Source organism: Coffea arabica, chromosome 2c (assembly GCF_036785885.1).
Source record: "Coffea arabica cultivar ET-39 chromosome 2c, Coffea Arabica ET-39 HiFi, whole genome shotgun sequence".
NCBI classification, from domain to species: Eukaryota; Viridiplantae; Streptophyta; class Magnoliopsida; order Gentianales; family Rubiaceae; genus Coffea; species Coffea arabica.
Window position 1 is genome coordinate 23977125 of NC_092312.1, and position 17918 is coordinate 23995042.

Here is a 17918-nt window from a genome sequence, read left to right on the forward strand (position 1 = left end):
AAATTAATTCTAAGCACCCCCTTTTCTTATGTCACTTCATGCTTCTCCTTTCAAAAGTTTTAAAGAAAATTAATGTCATTGGACATATGCATGTACATGTTCTACACATTTTTTGTTTCTGTTTCTGTCCATATATACATAGTTCTATTGATGTCCAGCTTAGTGGTTAGCAAAGAAATATACAAGGAAAATTGCTCTCCTAAGGTGGTTGAAGCTAAATTATGTTAACATCTTAATTTTGTGAAGGAAAAAGAATTGTGCATATCTTTGTTTTGATTGGAAATTCCAGGTCCTGAGTTACCATTCTCATTTCTGAGAAACCCTGTGCCTATCTAATAGGTTATATATGCGGCTCAAATTTGTGTGGAGCATCTTCCCCATTTTGGCGAATAAGTGGAAAAAACCATCTTTGATGCAACTGAGTGGTCTGCATCAACATTGTTGAGTGGATGCCAATACGAGTGAATAAGAAATGGATTAAAATCATAGTCATGAATGTATTATGTCTGTTTCTGCCGTGTAGTAGTAAGCTTTGATCTTTCCTAAATTGGATGTGCACCTCCCAGTCTCTGCACAAGTTCTCCAATTGCAAAATAAGGCATGGCAATTCAATAATTACTGTCTCCAATCTAAAAGCCTAAATCCTATTGATATGGCTGTCAAAAGATATCGAAGATTAGACGGTAAAGGACCCTGTGATTGAAACCCTGTATGCATGTTGAAAACGTTACATGTACCATTCCTCTAAAAATCCATAAACAAGTAGATAAAAAGGCATAACGTTTCACGATGTCATGCTTGTTAACTTTCGATTTCATCAGTAGAACTAAGACAAATGATAAATTAGTTCACCGGTTTATGGGGGGTTGTGTACATTTGATCTGGGTAGAGCTCCTTTGCGTATATATTCTACAATCAAACAGATTCAAAATGGAAATGAAAGCCATCATGAAAGTAGAGGTTTTCTTTCTTTTACCAATCGAACAAAACAAAAAAAGGCACCCGCCGAGAAGGGAATTGCACAGTTAAAAGGCCATGTAATTTTTCTATGGCACGCCCGACAATTGTCCTTGCGGTGACGGAAATCCCTTCAGGAAAGTACAATTTGGAAGGCGACTAATTAATTCTAGTAAGTGACAAAAGAATGAAGGTTCATAGAAAGTGGGGATCGCCACTGTTGCTTTTCATGGCAGTTGGTACCTTCACCAGCAGGTCCAGCACACTCAAAGAAAAAGCCAATCAACTGGGGTGATGACCTTGCGCACTTTGTCTTTCTTTCTTTCTTTTTTCAAATGCCACTTACAAATGAAAGACCTTCACATCATGGATAGCCTCTTGTCATACACAATATGTTGTACTAATATTTCAATCGACCGATTAAACTTGCTTCAAAATTAAACACCAACAACCCGTTTCGATAAGATCATATTATCCCTCTTTTTCTTTTGGTATGAGAAATTTTGAATGGAATGAGCTGTGGTTATCATAGGTCAAGTTATGTTTCAAAACTAAAAAGTTAGTCATGAGAGGTTTTTATGAATCACCCGTCAACACATTTTTTTATATCTGTAGTAGCAAAATCTGGCCTACGAAATGGCCCCGTCATGTGAACCAACTTGGCTTGGCATATGATTTAAAAATTGTGGACTTCTTGACACTGTCATACCTAAGCCATTTGGTTGAATTTCCTTGGCGCTTTAATGGTGAAAGAATCATAATGTAATTTAATTAAGGCTATTGATCCAAGGGTTTTGGCCGTTTGCTTTGTGCATGGAATATTCTCTCATTAAGATCCAAAATATCCTGCTGCTACAGCAAGCAAGCACGCTCATGTAAGCAAGCGATGGCGGCACAAATTAAGATTACTAAATCTGCATGGATATGCACAAGATAATGTACCTCTCTTGTACTCTACTGAAAATTGGTGAGATGCATGTGCAATTTAATCTTCTTGTTGCTTTTCTGCGGTTCCTCAAGTACTCGTAGATTTAGTCCAGGCGTCTCTGAACCAGTGTTTCGAGAACTGGACTGGATAACCGGCACCTTCGATTGAACCGTGAACCAATCAATCATAGATTGAACTGTAGATCGAAAATTCATTCAATTCACTTATTTGTCCGAATTTCAAAACATAATAATGTTTCGTGCATATGCATGTCTGTCTCGTAGCTAGATCATTTTTTCATTATATTCTGGCCTAGGAAATAAAAGACCGAATTTCTATAAATCCATAAACAAAGTTAGCGAGCTGTACATTATTACTGCAAAATTTTTGGAAATTTAACAAAGAAAGATGAAGTCGATAGTGCTAATAGTCTTATGTTCAAATAGCGGCAGAGGAATCAAAATAACTTTTTCGTAAACGTTCTCATCTAATTAGATGTATGTTGCTCATATAAACTCGTGAAAAGCATCTTTGCTGCAAGAGAACGAGAGACTTTCAGCATACGATTGTAATGTCGTAAATATCATCTTTATATTTGTTTCGAGAACTAGCTATGTCTATCAAAAAAAATTAAGTAAATCTTGCAGTTGATGAGGAAACTGTATTGATAAACGATCTGTAAAAATTTCTATGATTCTAGGAACATGGATTGACTTCTTGTGGTGATCGAAGTAGAATCCATCCAAACTTTTTTTCTTTTTTTAAAAAAAAAAAAAAAAGTAAGCAGCAAGGGCCAAGAGTAATATTTCTAGCATTTAAGGGACGTAGGTTTCCAATTTCTAACACTATCAAGAATTATTTCTACAAAGGGGCCAAAAGTTTCCCACGAAGTAAGATCGGTTCATCTCTACATCCCAAGACACTGGCCGGTCCAGGCCTGCCACAGGCGCGAATACAACCTCCACAATGATCATTTTCACAAGCCCAGAAGGTCAGAGCCTCTTTTTGCTGCGCTTATGGGCTAATATTTATTTAAAAAAAAAAGAGTTTTTGATTGAATCATGATGTTTTTTAATTACTTTTTTATTTTTTAATTTTTTTATTTCACATTCATCACAGTAAATAAATATTTTTTATTTTTTAATCATATTTTTATCTAATATATATTACATCACAAAAAAAAAAGTTACAGTAGCTAGTAGTGTTATTTCATTTTTTCAAATATTTTTTATCCAAACATTTATGACAAAAATGAACGATTGGCTACATAGCAATCATTTTGCTCTCAAGAAAATTAAGATAGAATGGGAAATCTAAAAACAACGTAAACTGCTAAAGCATACTTTATTATGATACCGATCATCACTTTTGTCAAGTATGATTTTTAACCTTTTCATAACGCTCGTCTTTATTTGGAAAAGGGAGGAAATTAATTGCTGATCTTACCTGATTTGATCAAATTTATCGACAATTTCAGAGGGGACAAAAAACACTAGTACTAGCTAACATGCATGACAAGAAATTATTCTAGTGCTATTGACTAAGTCAATGGACAAGAATATAAAATGCCAATACAGAGATTATTAGAAGTCTATAAACCTGTTTTTTTTCTCTTTTTTGCTTCTATAGGGGCATAACCACTGTAACTAGCAAGCGCTCTAAGAGTGATTCCCGCTTGAAAGTGTCCGGAATAAAATCATTCTTTGGACAGGGATATAAACGAATCTAATCAAGTTGAATATTCTAATGTTCAAACTTGTTTTGATCATTTTAACGAGTTTCAAATTTTGTTCAAATTTAATTTATTTATTCGCCGAGTCAAAATTGAATGAGTTTTTTTTTTATCAATTTTGAAAGTTATTGAACGTGCAACACTGTTCAACCTTAATTTTGACTAATTAATAAATAAAATCCGAATAAACTCTTATCAAGTCGAATTCAATTCGAGTACTGAGTAGTTGGTTTACCTTTCAACCCAAACCTTAGATGAATGAAATGATTTGGAAGTTCTTAACTTGTTGTTAGTGCTCGGTTACAGCTACAATATTCGGACTTTAGACTCTGGACTCATCTAAGTTTGGGATGATTTGACAGAGAAGTAAAAGGCAGCATTAACAAAGGCCAAAAGAGGCTAAGGCTCCTACAGTTGCACTGGTAATGCAATTTCTTTTGTTTTATTAAGTAAGCTATTCTTTAAAGAGGGAGAAAGTGGAAAAAAAAAATCGCTATTCTTTAAGGAATGTCCTCATATTATTGCGTCTTTAAACAACTTGAAATCTTTAAACTAATTTTTGTTACACCATGAATGGATATTATGGGATATATCTAAATATAATTAGATATAGGGTTAATAACAATTAATCCCCTTAATGTGTACCCCATTTCTCATTTTACCCCCTAATTTTTAATTTCTATCACTTAACCATCCTATAGGACAAAATTACCCTTTCATTGTTTTAACTTTTTATTTATCCTTCTTCCTTCCCCCTTTTCTGTCTTTTTTTTTCTCTTTCATCTTTCATCTTTCTTCTTTCTTCTATTCTTTCCAAAAACCTCCATCTCAACGGAAAATTTTATCTTGAGTTTGTAATTGCATTTTTGGATGAAACTTTAAAAGGTATCAAAAGCTAATTTTGATCTTTTGTACAATGTCGTGTATCGCAAATTACAATTAATGATTAATAATTATGTCACAAATTCATCTTGTGATATTTTCTTGAAAATAAAATGAGAAACTAGACTACAAAGGAGAAAAGGCCAAAGAATTGAAACGTTAAAAAATAGTATTTTGGGTAAGTGTAGGGTTGAAAGATGAACCAAATTACTTAATATTCGAATCAAGCTTGACTTAGTAAGAGTTCGTTCGAATTTAGTTCGTCAACTAATTAAACCAAATTTAAACGGCATTTTATGCTCGATAACATTCAAATTCGATAAAAAGGTTCATTCAAAGTCGATTAGATAAATAAGCAAGCCAAATTTGAACAAAATTTCAAACTCTTTAAAATAATCAAACAAGTTTTAAAATTTGGATGTTCGGTTTGATTAGACTCGCTTACACTCCTAAGGTTTTGAATATTTTGTAATCATTTGAGAAGAAAATAGATCCCTACAATTTCTCTTTTTTTTTAACTTCAATCACTAAGATGAAATTTCTTGTGGGAAAGAGGAAGAATTAAAGAAAGGGACAAAGAAAATAAATGAGGAAAAAAGGGGAAAAAAAATAAAAGAGAGAAAAAAATAAGAGTTTAAAATAATAGAAGGTAATTTTATCCGATAGGAAATGAAGTGAGACGAAAAAAAGGTTATGGGGTAAAATGAGAAATGGAGTATACTTTAAGGGGATTAATTGTAACTAGAGGTGGCAATTCAACCCACTTAATTAAATTTACTCATACCCGCCCATGAATAGATGGGTATGGGTATTTTAAATTTTTGTATATAGGTATAAATGGATTACCCAATAATACCCATTTAATGGGTATTATTGGGTAACCCATCAAACCCAATTAACCCATTTATAATTCTCTTCCCCCCAAGTCTCTTCTTTTCCCCTACCCATTTTTTTTTTCTTCAAATTTTTCATTTTGTCATGATGTTAACTGCTTTTGTTTCATTATTATTATTATTATTATTATTATTATTATTATTATTATTATTATTATTATTTATTGGTTTTATCTTATTTTTTTTCTCTTAGTTTGTTAACTTGCTCATTTTTCAGCATTACTAATTTATGATAAATTTTAGCCTATTTTCTTATATTTCTAAAATGAAATTTTAAATTTATAAATGAAAAAAATGTTAGGGGTTCAAAATTTTTGGATTAAGTTTTTATATTAATTTTTATAGTACTTAGTTCAAATTTTTATATTCTTATTATTCAATTATTAAATAATAGGTAATTTTGTGACATAGCATATAAATGAAAAAAAATTGGTAATTAAGTTTATTGAACATTATAAATAAATATTTAAAACTAATGATGGGTACAAAGAGTGGTATAAATTGATAACTTAGTTTGCAAAAATGAATTTAAATGAGTTTACAAAAAGTTAAAATAAATGGGTTATAAATGGGTAATTGGGTTACCCAATTCATTTTTTGACTTACCCATTTATACCCATCTAATTAAATGGGTATAAATGAATTGACTCACTTATACCCATTACCCATTTTACCCAACTCAAACCCGTCCAAGTCACCCATTTTGATACCTCTAATCGTAACTAACCCTTTAAAATATAAGTTGAATATACATCTATTTCCCTTAGGAAATTTAAGAAATTGAAATTCTCATAGATATTTCAAACATATATACATATTATTTCAAGATTTCACTGTTATAGTTATCTACGTATTTTGTCCTTAAATACGTTTTGTCTAATCTATATAAATATTTTTGTATACATGCATTATTGGACATTTTATTAATACTTTCACCGTATATAAATCATCTTGTGTTTCTACGTTTATTTCAAATACTTAAATATTCACATATTAGTCAAACTAATAACCCATCCAAGCAAAACACAAAGGCTGTGTTTGGATTTCTCATTTTTTGAACATCAAACTTTTCATATAGAATGTTATAATAATATATAAATAAAAATAACTCCAAAAACACTACGTCCAAATAATATATTAAAAATAACTTCAAATATACAAAAAAATTTTAAAACAAAAAATATGCACCATCTTCTTCTTCTATCTATCACCACTACCCACTACCACCACTACCCACTACCATCACCACTATCGGGCCTGTTTGGAACATGAGTTTTTTAAAAGTTTGTATAAAACTTTACTGTAGTGCACTGTATAAGTTTTTGAAAAAATTTTATAGAAGTTTTTTTAAGGTAAAAAACTTTTTGATAGAAGTTTTTGTAATAAAAAATTTTGTAAAAGTTTTTTGTAAGGTGAAAACCTTTTTTTTTTTCTTTCTTTTTCTCTTTCTCTTTTCTTTTTCTTTTCTTTCCTCTCTTTTTCTTCTTCTTCTTCTTCTTCTTCCAGACCCCTCCCCCTCCCTCTCCCCCGCTACCACTGCTCTTCTCCCTCTCCCGTCACCCCTTCTCCTCCCCTCTCCCTGCTGCCCCTCTTCTCCCTCTGGCCCACCACCCCCTTTGCCTGCCACCCCTTTTTCTCCTCCCCTGCCACTGCTCTTCTCCCTCTCCCTCTCCCGCCGCCCCTTCTCCTCCCCTCTACCCGCCGCCCCGTCACCCCCTCTACCCGCCACCCAATTTTCTCCCCCCTGCCACTGCCCACCACCCACAACCCCACCTCCATGCTCGCACAAGAGAGGGAAATTGAAATGGAAACATTACTCAGTCACAATACGTCTTCTTCTCCAAAGGAATCTCTTCTCCTCAGTCCCAGTCGTTGAGGAAATCTTGATGATTGCGAAGCCTTTGTGGATATCAATATTAATTTAGTTAACTGTTGCATTCTACCCAACAAAGCAGCTTTAGCTTCTTCTTCTTGTTCCAATCTTGATTGGAGCCTAACTTGACCATCTTCTAGCTTTACAAATTACGCCTGACTTGACCATCTTCTTAGCCTGACTGGAGGTGGGGTTGTGGACAGGAGAGGAAGAAGAAAAAAAAAGGGAAGGAAATTTTGTGTGTGTGTGTGTTTTGTGTATTTTGAAGTGGATGGGTAAAAAATTTTGAGAAGTTTTTTAGGGTTCCTGTAGCAAAAGTTGTTAAAAAATTTGTAGCTAAAAAATTTGGCCAAAAACTTTACTTCCAAACAGGCCCATCATTCCCTCCTTCCTCCCTCTCTTTTCTCCGCTTTCCTCTCCTTTCCCCTTCCTACTTCCCTTCCTTTCCCACCACATCCGTCTCTTCTCTCGCTACTCCCCGATCTGGCTTCGACCAGATCGCGGAAGGTTGAGCAACCTTCTGGTCACGATCTCGTTGCGACTAGATCGTGTGACCAGAGGCCTCGATCTGATCGCTACCAGGTCGCGACTAAAATGTTGTGCAACCTTCCGTGATTTGGTCGAGACCAGATTTGCGGGGAAGAAGGAAGGAAGAGAAAGAGGGAAGAGAAAGAGGGAAGAGGAAGAGGGGAACTGAGAAGAAGGAGGGGGTGGTGGTAGTGACGGGTGGCAGTGTTAATTTTTTAAAAATATCCTAAAAAGTTTTTAAACTTTAAAAATACTCCAAAATATATCCTAAAAACAACACAAAAAATATCAATAGTAAAATTTTTTCATATATATTGTTATAATAAAATATTTTAAAAATACCTCCAAAAATAGTAGATTATTATATGTACGTACATACATATATACATACATATACATGCACACGCATATACGTATAAATAAAATGGAAACATAGTAACCCATTGACCCGAACCCGATTTCTTCTAGCTTCGGAGCAGAAAACGCAAGCGGCAAACAGACCCTTATGCTACCTAAAACCCTTTTCTTCCTTCCCCCTCCTCGTCAAGCCCTGTCGAAGTCGTTCCGGACTGAGCCCCTCCGGTACCGTGATATGCTTATTTCCTCTCCGCTATCTTGTCCTTCTCCTTCAACCCATACCTTTCAGTCATTTAAGTTTTTTTGCCCCTTTCTGAAGAAGATTGCATCTTGGATTAACATGTGGAGTGACCCATAAAAAATTTGAGCTTGATTAATACTATTATTGATTAACCCTAGTAAAGGGTTTTGGGAGTATGTAGGATTTAGGGGGCGAGACAGTTTTAAAATGAGATACAAGTGAAGGCTTTTTTTTTTCCCAATAAAGTGATGCGTGCATCTTTTATCACTACTGACCCAAATTTGTAACTTTTTTGTTACTTCTTCACAGTATAATAGTTATCTAATTATGGGGTTGTCATCAGGATTTGGGCTTTGCTCTGTTTAGTAAAATTGGGAAATTTTTATTGTATAATCTTCCTTTCTTGACTGCTGTCATTAGTTGAATATTAGTTGATTTTAGTGGGAGTGCATTGCTAAGTGACAGAGTATTTTCATTTGACGCATTTACTCTTTATTCGCTTCTTTTCTCTTGTTGACTGTGTTTTTACACAACCTTTGTTTGATTTTAGTGTAGATAGAGAAACTGTTTTTGACTTAGGATTTAGTCATTGCAATACTTATGCACTTGTAATTAGGTTGATCCAACAGAAGTTAGGATCAAGCTGATGTAATAGGATTAGAATTTGGTCCATGCTGTATCCTTTAGAGTGTATTAGAACTGCAAAACCGTCTCTTTCTTAACAATGTCGAACTGGAAGTTGAAACGGCATCTTTTTCTCTAGCATACCACCGTACAGAGAGGATTCCTATTGAGCATGTTGGACTTGTATTTTTGCAAATTAACAGGATGTTATATGCTGAGGATGCTATATGATGCGTTGCTGTCTGTATACCTTCGCACCGTTGTCTGTTGCAGATCTTGATTGCGGATGTATTATGGATCCTGAATGGATTTAATTGACATTTTTCCAATCGATTTTGTTGTGTTTCTCTGCAACTGGTTCCTTGTATCCATGATTTTCAATGCAAGAACTTGAGCATTTTCATTTTTCTTAGGCTTGATGTTCGCTTGTAGTTTTACCACTCATGAGTATGTTTTGGTCTATTTTTAATTCATCTGAACAACCTCCTTTTTGGCACCAGGTTTTTCTTTCTCTTTCAGTTAGAAGTATGATGAACATTACTGGATCCCTGTTTAGGAGGTTGACCATCAGAGAAGTAATCACCAGTACTCCTGTCTACAGTTCTGCAACCGGTAAAATTTTTACCTTACTTGTGAGTGGTTAGGTTTAACACTATCTCAAATATTGATACATGCAATGGAGATTAGATATGATTAATGCATATAAAAATTGTAGATGCATCTGGAGACGGCTTAAGCTTGGTATTCAGGCGATGGGCTACCAAAAAGACTGCTGGATCAACCAAGAATGGGCGAGACTCTAAACCCAAAAATCTCGGTGTGAAGAAATTTGGTGGAGAGGTCAGATCACTTTGTTTGACTTATATGACTGAAATGCTAGTTGTACATAGCCTCAAGATTCATTCATAATTCTAATTGGAACCTTTTGATAATGGCAGAGGGTGATCCCGGGAAATATCATTGTTCGACAACGGGGAACCCGTTTCCATCCTGGTGATTACGTTGGAATGGGGAAAGATCACACGCTTTTTGCTTTAAAAGAAGGATGTGTTAAGTTTGAACGACATAAACTGACTGGACGTAAGTGGGTGCATGTTGAGCCCAAGGAGGGTCAAGAAATTCACCCGGTTTACTCAAGTGGTGCAGCTCCTAAGATGAAGACAACTGCTTAGGTTTATCTTATCACCTTAACTGAAGCTGTATAATTTACAGTATTGGTTTTAGTTGATTTTGTTTGATGAGCTCAAAATGTCGAGATTTGATGCTTCCAGAAAGTTTCCATGTTTTCTAGTGCCTTTTTCATTTGAGTCCAAGCTTGGCTGCTTAGATTTCCAGGTCTATCTGGAGAAAGATTTTGTTGGATAGAAATAAATTCTTGAGGGAAATTAATAGGTTCTTTTAGCAGAAAATGGCAACCGAAACATATGATTGTGAACAGGGATCAGTAAGTTTACGAAATCACATATTAACATAATTTTTAAGTGAGTTTGCATATTAGTACCATGTTGTTCAGCAATAAATCCTTCCTGCAAAGTCTCAGTTTTCTTTATTCCATAAGCCTAGAGCCAGAGTTTCATCCCAAAGGAAAAGGCAAGGTTGGAAACCCTTGAGCTGGTTTCATTTGGGCAATTCGTGGTCTCGAGATTATTGGGATTTGATCTCTAGTAACTATCAGCCCACCCAAGAAGACAATGCCAGCCTAGTTAGCCCCTTGACAATGTTGCCTGCAACCTTCTCGCTTCAGCACCTTGAACACGCGAAACAAGCAAACAAGAGTAGCTTACCTTGCAAAAGCATTGTCACTAGCAAAAATGTTTAGAACTCTAAAAGCGGCAGGATGAAATCAATTGAATGCTTTAAGATGCAATCAGCATGTGCAAAAGTAATCGTCAATGAAGCACAGCTTCATTCCATAGTTATTAAACAGAAAAAACATGGGACGAGCCCAAAATACAGGATAATACCACTGTCCTGATGCCATCTTCTCAATGTTACAAAAGCCAAATGTATCCCAGATACAAACAAGCAATCAACTCAGTCAAGCGAAGAAACGGAAGAATAGGAAGAAATTGCCTAAAGAAAATGAGTTTTTGTACGATAGCATGTCAAACTTCTTAGAAGCAGCGTAATTATTAGACTTGTCATTGCGTTCTGTCAGAAAAAAGTACAAAGAACATGTATACGTAAAATCTTCTGTTGGAGACCAGCATTAGGAATGGATGACACGGAACAAGCCAATGCTCTCACAACTGTCAATTCGTCCAGGCCATTCTGTATAAAGCGTCTGGTTGATTTAAAACAGACAATAATGCTTGTATCACTCTGATGAAGATTGAACAGAGGCTGCTCCCACGTTTACATATAAAGGCAAAGGAGAAACATTTAGTCGCAAACATTAGGTGCATGTCCTAGTCCTCCACCCCATAAGGAAGAAGCGCAGCAGCAACAATCCTTCCTTCTTCATTCAAAATATTATATGTTGATGCAGCATTTCTCTGCCATATGAGGAACGTAAGAACCTAGAAAAATTTATGCCAGGCCAACACAAGTGCAGAAGAGAAGCAAAAATCGACAAAAAATGCTTCACCAAAATTTGCTGTCTAAGAATAAACTACTGCCGGTTCAAGTGGATTGAGATACACAAAAGGCTAAGTCATCAAGATATGAGCTAAGTCTCTATGTCCACAGACAGTGCTTCTATGCATGTTACAGATATTAAGACATCAAGGAAGCACAAAACTCATACTGGAAGGAACCGTAGACTGCAAGCAAAACATCCAGATACAATCTTGTTAAAAGATGTAGATATAAACACATGAAATCTGCAAGGGTGCTGGTTGTATGAATGAACATTTGAAGAAATTCTTGAGTTATAATGAGTTCGCATTAAGCCTGATTGTATAATCTTTATCAATCATCAATTAAATCCATCTGCATTTACTATGAAACCAGAACAAGTTTACAAATGGTAATTTACCATCTGTAAGAAAACCAATGCAGTACACTTACCGAATCAATTGCTTCAAGTTTCATGCCAGTAGACCGAATAAATTGCCGAAGGTCAGGACTTGCTGGCTGGATATGCCTCCCACAACCAAGAATTAAGATTTCTGATATCATCAGCAGATATAGAAATTAACAACTGAATGAAAAAAGCTTATTGCAAAAAAGTGATTCACTGAAACTAATTTACTTCTTCTACTTCAACAGGTTCACATCTGTCAAAAGGTTCACCAAATCTGTCAAAAGCTGCACACAGGACACTAGTGTGTAAATCTTGTTTCCAGTTCAGAACTAGCACAAGAGCTGATCAAAGATTTAATAAAAAAACCTGCTTAACCCCAACATTAAAATAAATTTGTGGTTTCTAATAATGAGTGCGCGCTTTGTTCAATGTCAATAGAGGGAAAGGGCTATAGGCCCACTGAAAGATTTCAGGAAAACCAAAACTAAGCCCCAAAAAAAAAAAAAAAAAAAAAATCTACCAAGCAAAAGTGAGAACCAGGTTTACTTTGCCAGGTATAAACAGCGGGACTACAGAAGTGCAGTTGAAAATCAACAATCATGTGGATAAATAACTTGACACTTGCAAAGGAGGAGAAAACCTCATTAAAAGAACAGTCAATGATCATGTTGCTACTAAAAAATGCTTTCGCTTTTCAACTTCTCACCTGGTATTGGTCGCATAGTCTTGAAGACAGATAAGCTGCACCAAACATAGAAACATCATGTAAATATATCAAACCAAAAAACAAAATCTTAACTTTATTAATTAGCGAAAAGATGGACTTGAGTGAACTAAGTCTCAAGCATCAAAGCTCAAAAAGCTGTGGGCTTCTTCATGCTGATGATGAAATTGCTTTCCTATCTTTTTGAAATTCAACAAGAAACCTTTTGAAATTCAACAAAATACCTAAACATACAATCTGCCATCGCCAAGCTTAGCAGGTAGATTTGCCTCACTTTCAATGAAATCATTATTCCTACCAAAATTCTCTTCCTCCCTCCCCCCCCTCCCCCCTCCTATTCCAAAAAAAAAAAAAAACTGCAAAGAAACTCACAGCTGCCCTGCACCTATAAATCTAACAGTTGCTGCCATCTCAATTCTCAAATTGAGAAATTTTGAGAAAAGGAATTGCCAGCAAATGAAGACACGCAACTTCAATATCTAGACTTCGTAGCTTTAACTGAGACCAAAAAACACAAAATATTCCGCAGTCAACATCTTATTTTCCTAATCGAACACGAGTTCATTTTGGGTGGAAATCAAATTTCAACACCCCTCCCCCCCCTCCAAACCCCCACCAAAAAAATTGTCATGACAAATATGCAAGATTCTGAAAGTACCTTTCAGCATTGACCTCTGAGAATTTTTTGGGACTCCAAGACATTAGCAGGTTACCAATACAAAGCAAGCTACCTTCATAGTTAACCCCATTAACAATAAACCCTGTATCAGTAAACCTAAAAAAAAAAAACCAGAGTAAGAAATCATTTAGCATATTAGTTTAGACCCTTTAACTATCGGAATGATCAAATGAAATTAAAAATCCAGAGTTTCATAAAACCTTCATAGTGTTGGTGACAAGTATCCAATCACAAGAAAACAGAAAATACTACATCCAACATGCTCTGCGTTGTGAACTTGAACATATTATTCCCGGTAAAAGCAGTGACGGAAAAACCTCGTTCACTCACCACTTCAAATTTTCCAGCTTAATTCTTACTAACTGCTCCCAAAAAATATTTTTTCTAAAAAGAAACCATTCCCTTTTGAAAAGCACAACTTAGCAAAAAGGAGAAAAGAAGAGCCTTAATTTAATCAAAACAACTGAACTTGACAACATTTCACACGACCAAAAACCGTATGCTGTGTATCACACATAATTGATTATGTAACATGAGATTGTAACGAAACATTAAAAAAAAACTAAATCAAACAGAAAATAAAACCTGACACAGCTAACTCTGTGAGAAAGAGAGAAATTTCAGAAAATCAAATTCAAATTAAACAATGAAGTAGAAAAGTACACAAGTAATGATATGAAAATAGTAATAATTACTGTTGGAAGCGTAATTGATCTTCGGGGACATTGTCGATTAGGTTGATTTGATCGTAGAGAGAAAAAGCTCGTCTGAGCGAAGGCAATCGCTGGTGTTGCTGGGCGGCAGCTATCATTCCGATTCCAATTCCCATATTATTATTAGGTTTCAAACAACTCTCCTCCTTTCTTAGGGCTCGCATTAGGGTCGGCAGCGTCGCCACCACCCTCTGTCTCACCACCATTTCTTCTCTCTCTCTTCTTTTCTCTGTTAATTTGGTGTCAGTGGAGGATGACTTTTTACTTTTAGTGGATCAGTCTTTTTTTTTTTTTTTACTTAAAGGATTAAATGACAGTTATCTCCTCCAAGTCTGGTCAATTTACCAAATAAACCCCGTAATTTGACCAAGTTGCTTTAACCGCTTATCCAATGGCCATCCCTGTACTCTAATGCCCAGCGAGCGGTTGTTATACTTAGAGCTGCAAACGAGTCGAGTTTTGAGCTAATCGAGCCGAGTCTCGACTAAATTTTACCAAACTCGAGTTTGGCTCGACTCGTTTGCAACCCTAAGTATAACAACCGCTCACTGGGCATTAGAGTACAGGGATCGTCAGCTCGAGCTCGACGAGCCGGCAAATTTCGAGTTCGAGCTCGAGCTCGAATCGAATGAAGTCGAGCCGAGCTTGAGCTTGAAAAAAAATAAAAAATAATTATTTTATTTTTAAAAAAATAAATAAAATAATATTTTTTTCTTAATAAATAATAAAATATTAAGGATATATACGTAATTTTACTATAAAAATAAAAAATAAAAAAATATATATATAATATACGTAATTTTATTATTAAATAAAAAAAAAATATATATATATACCCAAACTCGCGAGCCGGCTCGCGAGCTAACGAGCTTAATATTTTGAGCTCGAGTTCGAGCTCGAATTTGACTCGAGCCGGCTCAAGCTCGAGTGCTCGCGAGCTAACGAGCTTAATATTTTGATCTCGAGCTCGAGTTTGACTCGAGCCGGCTCGACTCGAGCTTGACTCGAGCCGCTCGCGAGCGGCTTGATTCGTTTGCAGCCCTAGTTATACTTACGCGAGTTCGTATTAATCAAAATTGTTGAATAGAAAAAAAAGTATTGGTCAAAATTCATTTGGTAGAGATTTTAGAACCCATGAAGAAGAGGAAACAATTGCTATTCATGGATTTGATTCATGTTCTGCGCATAATAGAATACAAAAATTATGAAACTTAAAACCAAAATTTTCATTGTAAGCTTGAAAAGTCTACGAATTATTTATGGGAAAATCCTAGTATGAGACCAGGAAGAGTCCCACGAGATGCATGGGAGTTGATACCTATTTTGTGAATGAGTAATTGGAGTAGCAATCAACAAATTTGTAATATTCGGCTGAAAAGAACATGAAACAAAGTAAAAGAGAATCGTCAATGTGTAATACTCGAAATTTAGTTTTCTAAATGTATAGAACTGATCATTCATAACAAGTAAGTGCTGTAATCGGTAAATTCATTGTGAAATAAAGCATGATTTTATATAGAATCAAAAACATTATTTTCTTAAAAATGAGGGAACCTAGTGCCCAAAAAAAAAAAAAGAGGAGATGAAAGCTACTAAAGTGATGATATCACATTGGTATTATAATAATAATACCAAACAAAGTCCTTGCATCAAATTATATTGGAATGAGATGAAACTTTTGAAACAGTTGCATTGACACTCTCACAAGGTGAATAATAATAAGTTGAGTTCTCAAACATATAGATTACCTGTAGGTAGTTACATACCATACCTGGAACAATATCATGAGATGAACTAATGATTATAATAGGAAATTTAGGATGAAAACACACAGCTCAAATACTATGGCCTTCAAGCATTTGGAGACAACATTTGGCTTGATCATCCCACAACTGATTGGGGTAAGACACGAAAAAGAGATCATAATTGTATATAAATTTAGGCTATTTAACTTATCATAAGTATATGAGGATATGAAAAGCAAACCTTAACAGTGGGATTATCAGGATTCAATGATTAGTTAAACCTACTTCCACCAAGACTGAAACAATTAAATAAAAGCAAATTCCAAAAAAGAAAGGATACAACCCATTGATATCTTATCATACATATATAACAATGCTAATATGGAAAAAGGAACATCAGATTTTTGAATCAAAGAACTTAAATAATAAAAGACAAACTTTACAAATCTAATCAAGGAACAAGAGTGAGAAGGGTAGCAAAATAAGCATACCTTCACGAAGGGTTGAAATGGAATCCACAAGGAAAGGAAAGGGAAAGAGGAACAACCTGTGAATCATAATTAGCTGAACCAATGACGTTTTGTATGAATAACCCCTATTATTGCAGTTACATAAAAAATCTGCTCAACAAATGCTACAGAAGGGGAAAAGTTTTGCAGTTACACTTCAAAGATGCTTTCCAAGAGATTTCTCGTCTCTCATGCATTACTTTTGTTGGATCCTTAATCCAACGTTGGACTTATATGTGAATAATTATGGGTTACAAACTGTCAAATAAGGTTAAATCCAATTAAAGTAATCAAATATGATTTGAACTTAATGTATCTAATAGGATGTGGGCCTTTAATGTGTAGAGACTTAAGGGCTCCTATTTCTATGATGAGCTGAAATAGGGTTCCAAAGGGTAACATGAATGTTATCTATAAATAGGGTTATGGTCCCCAAGTCACACGTATCATTCTATTTATCGTACTTTCTAGTACTACAAAATATAGCTCTTCCCTGATATCCCATCGTCAGGAAAGATACCAGAGAGATACTAAAAGACTCTCTCAAGAATCAGCGAATACGTGTTGACCTGGAAGGCCACCCCAATACCCTTGGAGATTCATATATCAATTTGTCGATATGAATCCAGGTACACTTCCACAATTTTTCCTGTTAATTTATTTCTTAATAATCGCCATATCGATTTTGGGTTTAATAGGTGATGGCTTTCACCAAAGGTTAATATAAATTATCACCCTAACAAGTGGTATCAGAGTTAGATATGGTTGATTATTAGGAAATAATATGGATTCTTATTCGGGTCATGATTATTGTTACACAGTTCTGCAGATGATTGTATGGCTGTTGACTGTCAGGAATTGTGGCTTTAGTGTAATTTTATTGATTATATTTTTGGTACAAAAAAAAAAAAGAAAAAAAAACACTGTCCGATTTATGGTTTCGATATAGAATGCATGGCTATCAAGTATTGAAGTTGATTTGGTCGTCAACTTTGCCTGAACATGGATAGTGAATTCGGCCACATGTTACACGAGCCATCATGTAATTTTATGTTCGGCAACACTAATTAGTTGACACATGTCTATGTTGCAATGAGTATTGATTGCATAAGCCATGCGAATATGTGTTCACTAATTATTTGCAGAAGTTATGGTAGGGCCCAATGCTACATGGTTTCTTTATTCATGTTTTCGGCTCCTAAATTGGATACTCGTTTTTTTTTGTATCTTCTTATCAAGAATAAATATGCTTATATTTATGTTAGGCAAATTAGGGTTTCTTTAATTTGAATAAACTCTAATAAAGTTAAATAAGACATTCAAGCCCTACTAAAGTCCATACGTTTAGTCCACTAAGTATATAGTTTTATAAGACATTATGGACTTCAAGAAAATTTTGGACTTGTGTGATAAATTTGGGTCAAATTATGGATATGGAGTTTTAGTCTAATAAGTCTTGATCCAATTGACTGGTTTGACCAGATTTGACTGGATTGACCAGATTTGACCATGTTTTGACTAGAGTTGACCAAAGTTGACTTTGATCAAAATTTTTGTTTAATTTGTGT

At 35.0% G+C, this 17918-nt stretch overlaps 2 protein-coding genes across 2 annotated transcripts; one reads left to right on the plus strand and one right to left on the minus strand.

The window, feature by feature from the left end:
• The first annotated feature begins 8238 nt into the window (after positions 1 to 8238).
• Positions 8239 to 10328, plus strand: LOC113726943 (uncharacterized). The gene is made up of 4 exons (XM_027250865.2): positions 8239 to 8375; positions 9516 to 9627; positions 9731 to 9855; positions 9954 to 10328. The coding sequence occupies exons 2-4, from the start codon at positions 9543 to 9545 to the stop codon at positions 10185 to 10187; spliced, it is 444 nt and encodes a 147-aa protein (XP_027106666.1). The 5' UTR covers positions 8239 to 8375; positions 9516 to 9542; the 3' UTR covers positions 10188 to 10328.
• A 562-nt stretch (positions 10329 to 10890) lies between these two features.
• LOC113726944 (uncharacterized) lies at positions 10891 to 14350 on the minus strand. Its single transcript, XM_027250867.2, has 5 exons — positions 14079 to 14350; positions 13363 to 13479; positions 12687 to 12721; positions 12025 to 12125; positions 10891 to 11510 (listed from the first exon to the last, which is right to left on the minus strand). The coding sequence occupies exons 1-5, from the start codon at positions 14300 to 14302 to the stop codon at positions 11424 to 11426; spliced, it is 564 nt and encodes a 187-aa protein (XP_027106668.1). The 5' UTR covers positions 14303 to 14350; the 3' UTR covers positions 10891 to 11423.
• Positions 14351 to 17918: the final 3568 nt, after the last annotated feature.